Source organism: Candida metapsilosis, assembly GCF_017655625.1.
Source record: "Candida metapsilosis strain BP57 chromosome Unknown scaffold4, whole genome shotgun sequence".
Taxonomy (NCBI): Eukaryota; Fungi; Ascomycota; class Pichiomycetes; order Serinales; family Debaryomycetaceae; genus Lodderomyces; species Lodderomyces metapsilosis.
In genome coordinates, this window is record NW_027138162.1 from 634,739 (window position 1) to 647,563 (window position 12,825).

The 12,825-nt window shown below is 38.6% G+C and overlaps 5 protein-coding genes across 5 annotated transcripts; 3 read left to right on the forward strand and 2 right to left on the reverse strand. All coding sequences in view use genetic code 12, as the record gives it.

Annotated features, from left to right (window-relative positions):
* Window positions 1-11: 11 nt before the first annotated feature.
* Window positions 12-5,243, reverse strand: UBR1 (E3 ubiquitin-protein ligase; the record flags this gene model as incomplete). The annotated part of the gene is made up of 1 exon (XM_067692655.1): window positions 12-5,243. The coding sequence occupies one exon, from the start codon at window positions 5,241-5,243 to the stop codon at window positions 12-14; it is 5,232 nt and encodes a 1,743-aa protein (XP_067548063.1).
* Window positions 5,244-5,540: 297 nt separating this feature from the next.
* On the forward strand, window positions 5,541-6,782 carry TYS1 (tyrosine--tRNA ligase; the record flags this gene model as incomplete). The annotated part of the gene is made up of 1 exon (XM_067692656.1): window positions 5,541-6,782. One exon carries the CDS (start codon window positions 5,541-5,543, stop codon window positions 6,780-6,782), a length of 1,242 nt encoding a protein of 413 aa, XP_067548064.1.
* A 174-nt stretch (window positions 6,783-6,956) lies between these two features.
* On the forward strand, window positions 6,957-7,312 carry QCR9 (ubiquinol--cytochrome-c reductase subunit 9; the record flags this gene model as incomplete). The annotated part of the gene is made up of 2 exons (XM_067692657.1): window positions 6,957-6,968; window positions 7,121-7,312. The coding sequence occupies 2 exons, from the start codon at window positions 6,957-6,959 to the stop codon at window positions 7,310-7,312; spliced, it is 204 nt and encodes a 67-aa protein (XP_067548065.1).
* A 602-nt stretch (window positions 7,313-7,914) lies between these two features.
* On the reverse strand, window positions 7,915-9,666 carry I9W82_003668 (MAL1; the record flags this gene model as incomplete). Its single annotated transcript, XM_067692658.1, has 1 exon — window positions 7,915-9,666. The coding sequence occupies one exon, from the start codon at window positions 9,664-9,666 to the stop codon at window positions 7,915-7,917; it is 1,752 nt and encodes a 583-aa protein (XP_067548066.1).
* A 1,292-nt stretch (window positions 9,667-10,958) lies between these two features.
* Window positions 10,959-12,713, forward strand: I9W82_003669 (alpha-glucosidase; the record flags this gene model as incomplete). The annotated part of the gene is made up of 1 exon (XM_067692659.1): window positions 10,959-12,713. One exon carries the CDS (start codon window positions 10,959-10,961, stop codon window positions 12,711-12,713), a length of 1,755 nt encoding a protein of 584 aa, XP_067548067.1.
* Between the last annotated feature and the right edge of the window lie 112 nt (window positions 12,714-12,825).

The window sequence follows — 12,825 nt, forward strand, 5'->3', positions numbered from 1 at the left end:
TATATACTCGCTTATGGAAACATAAAATCATCGTCATCTTCATCATCTTCGGGGCCAAGGTCCCAAATTTCTCCGTCCTCATCGATGTCCATAGCAGCAGCAGCACGAGCACCGGGTCCAGGAATAAAGCCAAAATTGGGCATCATGGTATTTGGAGCGGACCCAAACAATGGCCTCGAAACGTAGCTGTAGAGCCCTTGATTGATCCAAAGTCTGTTCAACTCTTTGAATTTCACTTTATTCAAATATGCCTTCCCCTTGATTCTATCGCTTTTTGGTTCACCATGCTTTGTCACATAGGGGCCGGGAATTTCCAATACGAGAGAGTTTTCACCCACTTGAATACAAATTCGCAACATATTCCTTGCTGGATCGTAAATAACTCCAAATTTGGAGCACAATTTCATATGGCCATATTGATGTCCCTTGCTTAACCATTGACCGCAGAACATGCACATACACTTGCGCAATTCATTCATTTCTGATAGCTTCAATAATCCATCTTGGAAGTCTTCGGGTAAAGTACACAAGTGAACTTGTCCTGGATAATCAAGTGCAAGCAACTGGTTTACTGAGGCATTATGCCTCATTCTAGAAGCCAAAGTAAAGTACATGTGCTCGGGGCAGCTCAGATCAAGTATCTTCTCAAGAAACTGGCCTAGTGAAGGTATTTGTAGTATTTTGGTCAATGGATCGATACCAAATATATCTTCTTGATCTTCAATCTCCTCAGCCATTCTGGAATAGATTTCACCATCAACAGAATAAGCGTCGTCTACCTGGCTCATTAAAACATGTTGAAGAATAACCACTTGTCTCAAGTATATACCCACAATTTTTTGTGCCATATCGAAAATATGACGCCCGTATTGCTCAAATTTTGAAGACAAATCCGAGAGAGACCAAACTTGAGCAAAGTGTTCAAAACCTGGCCGAGGTGGATATGGTTCCTCTTTGAAATCTTCAGCGCCAAGCATGTCTGTGTTAGCACGAGCCATCAATTTTCCAATAATTCTTGCTACTCCTTTCCTAGCCAAAGTTGCTAGCGATTCCTCAGATGCAAAAAATACAGTCAAAGTTTCAATAAAAACTCCAGCCTGCAAATCAGAATCCATAGTCAGCTCCAATAGATGTTCTCTTTTAGAGATCCACTCCTGTCTTTCCTCTGAATCAGAAAGATCAGATACCATTACTTGAGCTTGAACCAATGCTTTCAACAAATTCATGGTGTTTTGAGGAAGTTGACTCAAAAAGTTTGAATATCCAGATCTACCATTCAATCGAGTACCAATTTCACTCATTTGAATGGTACTACCCATATTTGCACACCAATGATCAAAAACAAAATTGTACGTGCTCTCCAGGTCAAGGTAATGTTCGTACTCTATTCCATGATTATTAGGAACAAAAACATCACGTAAAAGGTCAAGTTTTCGGGGACTTTGTGTTTTGGAATCACCAAATACAACGCTTTGCAAGTCAAAATTCTTCAAAGGTTTATGAGCAACAAACGGCATGAAGGAGTCGTGGTAGGTACGACACAAGGGACAAGGGTAGTACTTGATATTTCCTACACTCCTTCTAAAACATCCATAATGAACTCCATGACCACAAGATGAAAAAACTGGCCTTTGAAACTCAGTCCACATTGAGGAGAAATTGTATCCCCGACCAAATTCGGACTTATTGGATCCAGCACACAAATCTTCAGACCAGACCCTAGGAGGATTGTCTTCAAATAGATTGTCAATCTTCCAAAATAAGGGCGCCTCTGTTGTAATAAGGAACGTTCCAAACACTTGTCCAGCCTTTTCTTTTTCTCCACAAATAACACAAACCCTAGCATCACTTTCCTCTTCCTCCATTTGTTCATTATGTTCTTGATTCAATTTTTTATTGTTCTTTAAAAACTTTTCTTGCTTTTTGGAAAACTTTTTCATAATCTTCTTCTTTCGTTCTTCAGAGATCCTTTTCTCCTTCTCTGCTTTAGATTCAAATAACTGAGTTTTGCGCTTTTTAAAAGACTGTACATAATCCTCTCCAAAGCAGCTCACCAAATTTTCAAGAATTCTCTGGTCTTTAAGGAGAAGTTGCTCCACTAAAAAGTCAGCCTTACGTACGACTGGTTTGGACATGTTGGATTCGACTATTGCTAACAACAAATCACAAATAGGAATGCTAATCAACAGTTCCGATAAATACTCCTTTCCATGAATGTTTTCATCATCAACCATTATTGCATGAATCAAATGTAGCAACTGTGGTAAATACGACTCATTACCGGAGTCAATTGCTACCCTCAAAAGCTTGTGTATAACCTTAACGAATAAGGTAGTTTTCAAAAACTCCCCAATCTTGTTGTCCACGGTGGTAGTACCAGAAAACGAAATTTGCGGCATTAAAATAACTTCGTGCTCTTTCACAGTTGCTGATTTTGACAACTTTTTGGTCAACACATCATACAAAACCTGAAACTTTGATGGATCTAAGAATAGACCCATGGGATCTAGTTGCGAAAACACCGAGTCTTTGAGTCTGTATAACCCTGTATCAAGCAAACCTGAAGGCGGTTGATAATCTGCGATGCTGTACAACATTTCGTCAAAATCCAGTAAATCACTGATATCTAAATCCACCTTTGCCTTCAACTGGGTATAGCTTCTTGCTTTCTCACACATATAATATGCCATAAACCTTTTCGTTTCAGCAAGCTCCCTCTCCTTGGACGACAATTGGTTGAACATCGATCTGTCAGTAAGCAATTTGTAAACAAATCCGACAAATCTTTCAACGATTGGAAAAAACCTTTCCTCGTATACGGTCTCAACGTGATCCACCTTGTTAGAAAACCAATCGTTTAATTCCCACCTTGCCAAGAACTTTCTGACCATTTCTTCGGAGTCGCCAATTAGTAAAGCAACTTGTTGTAGATGCAAATCTCTAGCAAAAGTATAATCAGCCATGATAGGACCAAAATACATACTGGCTTGGCGCGATGCTGTTACACCATTTCTGATCCAAAACCCAATCTTTATCTGCGATCCAAGTACAATGCTTCTTAGAGAGGCATCAGACAAAAAAATGACCGCCTCTTTACGATCTTCCAATAATGGCGCCAATTCATTGTAACCGGTGAATTGAATTAAGTACGACAAAAAGCTTGTCAAAGGATGAATAAATGCGTGTGTGTGCATACTGACCTTCATTCTATCTTGCCCACATTCCACTCTATACATTTCCTCTCCAGCAAGAAAATTTGCGAGTTTATCAATCACCCAATCCAAATTTGGATGATCAGCTTGACAAGCGGCTATGTTTCGCAATGACGATAAAATGGGGATTGAAATCGCTGCATGAAGTCTAAAAGTCATCAGTTCTTGCAACACATGGTCACCTTGTTTTCTAGTCATTGGTAAATAGTCGTGAAAGAGTTTTAAAAACAGAACAAGGAATACAAAATTCCTTGGCCGCAAAAAGGCATGCAAAGCGTCTGTTCCTAGGTTCGAGGACGAGAAATGCTCCAAGTCATGTATACCTCTGAGAAGTGCTCTTTTGAGTCTTCTATTTTTTTGGGAATCAATGTCCGAATCCACAAATACACAGTGTCCAACATCCTCATCCCACTCTGCGCAACTGTCCTCAATGATTCTGGTTAGTCCACAGATAATATAATTGGCATAGGAGGACTCTAATAGTTTTCTCACCGTGACTGGACACGTGTAAAGTTGCGAAGAAATCTCCGTAATAAGGTTCAAATGGTCCTCCCTATCCAGATACGCACATATTGATAGTAACATTGGATATATTTCAGTAAATTGTTTTGCAAACTTACCCTTCAACTCAAGATTGGAAACAAGAAGCGGTAATAAGATAGACACCAATTTTTTTCTGATGAGCTTGGGAAATCTAATTTGGTAAATCAATAGAATTTGAAATCTCGAAAAGGGAAGCTCTAAATTGGGCTCATCCAAAAGATACATCAACCGTTCACGCAAGTCCAAGCTGCTGATAGGAGTTCTGACTTGATTCGAGTTATACTTTGTGACAAATTTGTCCTCTATTGGAATACCATTGTTTAAACACTCGGCCATGTTTCCGTAGGTAATACCACGAAGAAATTCCTCGGGAAAAACCTTTGCAAATCTGTAATCGTTATTCAAAAGAAGCTGAGTCAATATCTCTTGACTTTTAAGTTTAAACATCTCGTCGTATGAGTCTAAAATATCATCGAGCCAAAGAATGATTGCACGCACAATGAGCTCACGAAAGAGATCTCTTGAAGATATGATAGTTGCAATCAATCCACCTTTTTCAACAAGTTCCTTCGACTTCATCAATGCCTCATATGTAGAAGCTCCCTTTAAAACACAATATCCCTCTTTGTCAATTTTTGTCGCAATTTGAGTTGCTTTGCTATCGGTGCAAGAAAGTCCTAATCGTATGGCGTGTACTGCTTGACCCAAATCGTGAAATTCATCATTCCATAAGACTAGATTCCAGACATTTGAATTGACATCAATTGCACCTCCATACTTGCCACTAGGTAATGAGAAATAATTGGACAAAGATCTAGGATTGAAGTTGAGTAAACCTTTGTTCATATGTTCATGAATAATAGGCAATGTACAAACATTGGAGTTTGTGACATCTAGGACATAACCAAGACAGACCTTGATAGTCAGACGTAAATAATCATAATCTGGCTCTTCTTCTTCACCCTGTGATTCTTGTGAGGGTTTAGCTGCCTTGTTTGTAGAACATTTACAATGCAAAGTACTCACGAATGCTTCTGGATCTCCGCAATCACAAACACCACCAGAGGTCCCACTTGAAGTATAAACCAGAACAGAATGACCCAAGTGGTCTTGCTCATTGAAGCAATACGAACACAAAACACACGTGTCGTCAAATCCACACTCCTCACATCTATAAACTTGATCTCCAGCTTTGAATAGCCTAGCACAAGGCTTGTTTATCGGGTGGGAGTATTCCTTGGAGTCAGGTTTTCGAAGCGATGGAAGCTTGTCTAAATCTTCCCAACTTAAATCGGAATTAACAAGTTTGGCATGATCTGACTCCGGAATGGGAGAAAGATTCGGAAACAAACGCAGTAGATATTTTCCATTCTCTGTTGATATGAAATAAAGTGCTTTATAAACAGATTCTTTCAACCTTGCACTATCTTGAAATAATAAAGCTGATGGCAATTGTACCAAAAAGCGTTTAAGCTTATCCTCATCCATTGTCGAATCTAGTGAGATTGTAAGCTAAGAAAAGGGTGACGATCCTTCTGTGATTATCACTTATAAATGATTCGTTGTTGTAAAAGAAAGATGTGATGAGAAATCAATAAAGGGGATTCCGCGTGCAACTTTGACGACAGTAGAGATCATTTGATTTCAGGGTAGAGCTTTTTTCAAAACTAGTCACGTGCAAACAAAAGAAAAGGAAAAATAAAATTTTTTATTCTTTAATTAATTTTTCACTTTCCCGAATTTTTGTAAGAGACACACACAAACTTTCTGAGTCATACGTCAATCATGTCCAGTATTACAGACCCAGAAGCTCAATATGAGTTAATCAGCAGAGATTTACAAGAAGTATTGAATGCTCAAATTATTAAAGATGTTTTGGAGAAGGAGAAGAGGCCAGTGAAGATTTATTGGGGTACAGCTCCCACTGGTAAACCACATTGTGGATACTTTGTCCCCATGGTGAAACTAGCACATTTTTTGAAAGCTGGATGTGAAGTTAAAGTTTTATTGGCAGACTTGCATGCGTTTTTGGATAACATGAAGGCCCCATTAGAGGTTGTACAATACCGTGCCAAGTACTATGAATGGGTAATTAAAGCCATTTTGAGATCAATCAATGTCCCTATTGAAAAATTGATTTTTGTCGTTGGATCATCATATCAAAAAGACGGCGCTTATATTATGGACCTTTTCAAGTTATCCAATGTTGTGTCGCAAAACGACGCAAAACGTGCTGGAGCTGATGTTGTTAAACAAGTTGCAAACCCATTATTATCTGGGTTGATCTACCCTTTGATGCAAGCTATTGATGAAGAGCATTTGGGTGTAGATGCTCAATTTGGAGGTGTGGACCAAAGGAAAATCTTTGTTTTGGCAGAAGAAAACTTGCCAAGTATAGGATACAAGAAAAGGGCTCATTTGATGAACCCAATGGTTCCTGGTTTGGGACAGGGTGGTAAGATGAGTGCTTCTGATCCAAATTCTAAAATAGATATCTTGGAAGAGCCAAAGGTGGTGAAGAAGAAGGTGAACAGTGCTTATTGTGCACCAGGAGAGATTAAAGACAACGGTCTTATAGCATTTGTTGAATATGTCATACAACCAATTCATGAATTGAAAAGTGGAGTCACTGGGTCTTTTGAACTCACCATTGATAGACCTGAAAAGTATGGAGGACCAATGCATTATGACTCAGTTGAGCAATTGAAGAAGGATTACACTGAAGGTAAATTGTCACCTCCGGATTTGAAGATTGGTGTAGCAGATAGGATCAACGAGTTGCTTGCTCCAATTAGAGAAGAGTTTGAAAAGAATGAAGAATTTCAATTGGCACAAAAGAATGGGTACCCGGTTGAACAACCAAAACAGGAAAAGAAAGTGAAGAAACCAAAGAATAAAGGTACAAAATACCCAGGAGGTGGAAACCAAACTGGTGGCGGAGATGCAAAAGTGGAAGCCAATGCTGCAGCAACTGCTGGCAGTGTTGCGGAAGCAGTAGAGAAGTTAGAAGAAGCTAAAATAGAGTAATAGGGTGTATGTAATAGAAAATGCGAATTGTTTGGTAGCGAAGCCAAATTGTAACCAATCAATTTACGTAAGAAAATTATTACCACTATAAGCAATGGAGGAAAAAAAAAAAATTAAAAAGAATCAACCATTTACTGAAGAGAACAGTATCCAAAAGCATCTACAACAAACACAATGTCAATTTTCGTATGTATATAAGCTGACAAGGGCATTGACTCTAACTCACTAGTGCGGGTGGTTTATTGGAGATCAGGAAACAACAGTACCCTGGCGATCACCGGAGTCATGCTCATTTATTTTTCTTTCCAACAAAGGAATACTAACATTCAGCAATCAAGACTCCACTCGGCCGTATATTTGAAAGAAACTCGATATACGTTGGTACTATCTTATTTGGAGCTTTTGCTTTCGAAGGGTTTTTTGACAGTGCTATAAACAAATGGTGGGATGCTCATAACCATGCCAAATTGTGGTCCACTGTAAAGCCTAAATTTATTGAAAATGACGAGGACGAAGAAGATGACGAATAGAGGTTTGACTAAGGGGGAAGACTGGTTGCTACTTGGAATACAGCAAGCATAACGGGGGAATTATATAACCATTCGAGCTGTATGTAGCTGACATGTAATTTAAAGATGAACTTATAGTATTTTTCAAGGGTGAGAGTCTAACAGTTATGATAAAGTCAGTCTGAGTTGAATAATGGCTAGATATTCAGTCTTTCTATGTAAACCTCTAACTTGGTAGTGGTAATTTGCGAGAGTCAAGCTGTAACATCTTTTCCGTTTTGTAAATTTCCTTAAAGCTTAGATCTAAGAGAGCTAGCCAATGGTACAAGTGCCAGCTTTGACTGCGTATTGTGTATCACAGGACACTAGCGGTGGCAGGATTGCAGAGCTTATGACGTTTTCCAAAAAAATACTTCGCTTGATATCAACACCCAACGAGCTTTAAGTTTAAGCCCAACTGCTGGCTCCTACAAAAAGACGTGTAAATTAATGAGAAGAATTAGTCAGTCAAGAGTATAACCTCACGTCCTCGTGTCGCCTCCTTAAGATACGCAATTGTTTATTAAGCTTAAAAGTATGAAGAATTAAAGATATAATGGTTTGCATTGACCCCTCCTGGTTGCTCACAATGATTCATTATCAGCAAATTCCCGATGCTCTCTTTCGTTAACAACGTTTTTGATTCCCTGGTCACCCAATTTCTCCATCATCTCACCGGCGTCAAAAGTTTTGGGAATTGTGTGCTTGAATTTCCTAGCTGGTACCTTTTGTTCAAACAACTTGTCCAATTCAGCAAACGTTCTACCTTTGGTCTCTGGTAATTCGAACCAGGCCCATGTGGCAGCACAAATAGCGAAGCCAGCCCAAAAGAAACCACTTTTGGCACCCCAACCCCATGATGATGGATTTAACATGTAGTTGGTGAGAACGTTGACCACAATTCCCGATATGTTGTATACCATTCTGGATATCATAACTGTCTTTTGCCTCAATTTGGCCGAGGGCATTTCTGGAATAATACAATAGCACATGGGTCCAACGGTGGAGTCATAGACAAAAGTGTACACTAATAACATAGATCCGGCACCCCAACTAGCACCAGCTGACGATGAGCAACCCAAACCACCAGTGATTAGAAGAAGCACAATCATGATGCACATGCCACCGAAAAATATCGAAAATCTTCCTAGCTTTTGTGAAAGAGTCCAAGATGCAATTGTACCAATGACACCCAAGCAGTATTGGATGATTGAAAATGTGAATGCATTTGAAGAGTCTAAACCAGCTTGCTCATAAAAATACGTTGAATAACCCATTAAGGCAGAACCTGTGATATTCTGGAATAACCATGTCAATGCTGCGATTCTTGTTCTTCGAAGATTTGGTCCAGTCACACAGTCCTTGAACGTTGATCCTTCTCCAACAGCATCTTCATCCTTAACAATCAATTGAATTTTGCTAACCATACTTTCCACAACGACATTCTTGTCAGGCAAGTAAGAGTTAGACGTCAATAGTCTGCTCAATGAACGTTTGGCTTCTTGAATTTTCCCCTTTCTAACAAGGAAGTACGGTGACTCTGGTGCCAAGTAGACACCGATCAAGATAGGAATAGGCCAAACCCACTGAATACCGTACGCAATACGATAGGAGTACTTGTCAGTCAAAGTTGAAATTCCTTTAATGACACCAGCAGAAATCAATTGACCAAGCACCCAACATAAGTTGACATAGGTTGTTAAGTACACACGCAAACTAGCTGGAGCGATTTCAGAAGCATATGTAACAGTAATTGTTTGATATGAACCCCAGTTTATACCCAATAACACATAAGACACAAGCAAGACCTCACGAGTAGGAGCAAAGAACTGGATAAAGATTAACCCAACACACATGGCCAATGCAGGCATCAATGTCTTTCTGTATCCAATTCTGTCGGCAAATACACTAGCCAACCATAATCCAATTAACTGACCACAATAGTAACTGTTTGACAAACCAGTTTGCCATTTTGCTGGTATTTGGTATTCACCAAGTTCAGGGTAATAGTCACCAAATTGTCGTTTGAAGCCATCAAAAGCATAGAAGCTTGCCAAGAGACAAGTGTCATAACCTTCCATGATCAAAGCAGTGGACAAAATAACCGACCAGGCGATAGCTTTAGGGAAAGTCTTGACACCCTCTTTCAACGTCATTTGCTTTTCCTTTTGGTCATCAGCACGAGCATCCTCTGACATTTCCAAGAATTTGGAGATGTAATCATCAACATTTGGATCTGCTTCAGCAGCTACAGATTTGTCACTTTTTTCAAGACCACTTGACATCAGCACTTCTTCAATGTGATTGTGTTCTTCTTTCATCTCATATGAGCTCATGTTTGTATTTGATATTCTGTGAAGGATGTAACATGTATTGTTTTAAGTAGGTGAGTAGTGCCGCTATTTATAGACTTTTGAATTCAACCTTGCTGCGAAATAAACCTACAGTAAGTGAGCTGCAAAGCATGTGTTTTCTTCCTGAATGCAATAGCTCTTAAAATTAATGATCCGAAATGATCAACCAGAGTACAAACTCCAAGACTGGGCGGGGAATATTCTCCGAGAAAGTTTCGAAAAATCAATAAAGTAGCAACAAGTATGACAACAATGTACATAGAAGAAAAGTATCAATTTTTTGTTGGCAAGCATTACTCGCGAAGCCTTGCCCCCCCACACTAAAACGTACGTTTACGAATTTAGAGAGAAGAATATATGTACAACGGCTTAACTGCGGAATGTTCAACCACATGGAAGGAATGACGTGATTTATGTATGGGGATGTCAATATCTATGATAACTACAAGGCGCAACCAACAAATCTTAATGCTCGGAGAATAAGGCGGCTAATTTTGCGAGAATCTTTCCTCTGCTTTGAACAATAAGATGGAAAAGAAAACAATACAATTCACCCCACAGGATCTTTTCCGAACTCGCGTACTCCATTGTTTGATACTACAGCTAAGTGGTGTGACAAATGCATCGTGTAGATGTCATGCGAGTAGTCAAAGGTGTTCCTTTACACGATCCTAAATGAAAATTAAGTGGCTTGCTTCTGTTTATTCAACCTACTGGCTCAGATCTTTCGTATACTCAAGCAGGTAGCAATCATTTGGGGTGATATAGAAGTGAAGAGCTGTTTCAAGATATTTCTGTCTCTTATTAACCTACCTGTAGATGTATAGCAGTTAATTCGGATAAACGATTTTTGAGATATATTGGTTGAGGTGGGGATTTCAAACGTACACAGAAATGGAGCATATCACACGTTTGATGATTGGTTACTGGATACTACTACTACCTTTTCATATATTTCTTGATTGAGTGCCTCCACTTTTTAATGCAAATAAGCTAAATATGCTTATATTACACAAACTTAAATATTCCGAGAAATAAGGCGAAGATAATCCGAGAATTGAAAAAAACCAATCGCGACATTTCTCGGTAGATTTCTCACCCCACAAATCTCTAAAACAGGAACCCCTCATTTATGAAAATCCAAATAGGAGTCCTTTGGTTACACCATGGCCTCATAATTTCAGCTTGATTATATAAAGAAGAGGTTCATTCTTGGAAATTAAGTTCATAAAAAACATATTCTTTATATCTATAAACACAACATTTAATTAACTATGACTATCGATTATACCTGGTGGAAAGACGCTACAATTTACCAAGTTTACCCAGCAACTTTTGCAAACGGGATTAAGGAGAAGTATACTGGTGATGACAAAACCTTTGATGGCGCTTGTGGTGATATTCCAGGAATCATTTCCAAATTGGATTACTTGAAAGATTTTGTTGATATTATTTGGCTTAGTCCTCAATATGACTCTCCCCAAGATGATATGGGATACGATATTAGCGACTATCAAAACATTTACCACAGATATGGTACCATAGAGGATATGCAAAAGTTGATTGATGGTTGTCACAAGCGTGGTATGAAAATTGTTGCTGATTTGGTTATTAATCACACTTCTTCCGAACATCAATGGTTTAAGGAGTCGAGATCTTCTTTGGATAATCCTAAAAGAGATTGGTACATTTGGAAAAAGCCAAGATACGACGAAAAGGGAAACAGATTACCACCAAATAATTGGTTATCTTACTTCTCTGGGTCTGCTTGGGAATACGATGAAGCTACTGACGAGTATTACTTGAGATTGTTTGCTAGTACTCAACCAGATTTGAACTGGGAAAATGAAGAGACCAGAAACGCAATCTATGACACCGCTTTGAAATTTTGGTTTGATCGTGGAATTGATGGATTCAGAATTGATACAGCAGGTATGTATTCCAAAGACCAAAGGTTTCTTGATGCTCCTGTTGTTTACAAAGATCAGTATTATCAACCACATGCAATATACACCAACAATGGTCCAAGAATCCACGAGTTTCACAAAGAGATGTTCAAAAAGGTTACTTCTAAATATGATGCCATGACTGTGGGTGAAGTTGGACATTGTTCAAGAGAGGAAGCCTTAAAGTATGTCAGTGCTTCCGAAAAGGAAATGAATATGATGTTCTTATTTGATGTCGTTGATGTTGGATCCGATAAAGGTGATAGGTTTAGGTACAATGGCTTTGACTTGAAGGATTTCAAACAAGCTGTTCAAAACCAATGTGATTTTACTATGGGAACTGATGCTTGGTCCACAGTGTTTATTGAAAACCATGACCAACCAAGATCTGTCTCTAGATTTGGTGATAAAAAGTATCAAACAAAGAGTGGTAAATTGTTGGCTTTATTGCAAACTACATTGACTGGTACCTTGTTTATTTACCAAGGTCAAGAGATTGGAATGACCAACTTGCCAAGAGAATGGCCAATTGAGGATTATAAAGATATCAATACAATCAACTACTACCATGCTTTTAAAGAGAAGTACGGATCTGATCCTGATTTTGCAGAGAAGGAGAAGAAGCTTATGAATATTATCAACTTATTGGCTAGAGATAATGCAAGATCACCAATGCAATGGGATGATTCTGAATATGCAGGCTTTTCAGAATACGAACCATGGACCAAAGTTAATACAAACTACAAAGAGATTAATGTCGCTAAGCAACTTGCTGATCCAAACTCATTATTGAACTTTTGGAAGAAATCATTAAAGTTGAGAAAAGAGTATAAGGATCTTTTGATCTATGGATCTTTCAAGATTTTGGATTTCGAAGATGAAAAATTGTTCACCTATGTCAAGAGTTTGCCAAACTCTGACTATCCAAAGGCTTATGTTGCACTCAACTTTTCCAAGGAGCTGGTCAAATTCAAGAAATTGATTGATGGGGAATACAAGTTGATCAATGCAAACGTTGATGAAGCTGATATTGTGGAAGATTCATTGGGTCCATATGAGGGAAGAGTTTATATTGTTGACTAAGGAATCTTTGAGATTATATAGATTATAGATTGTTTTACGTATTGAATGTATTTCAATGTTTAACTGTGATTCTTACGTAGGATTAGAGTTGATGGTTACTGAATTGGTAGCG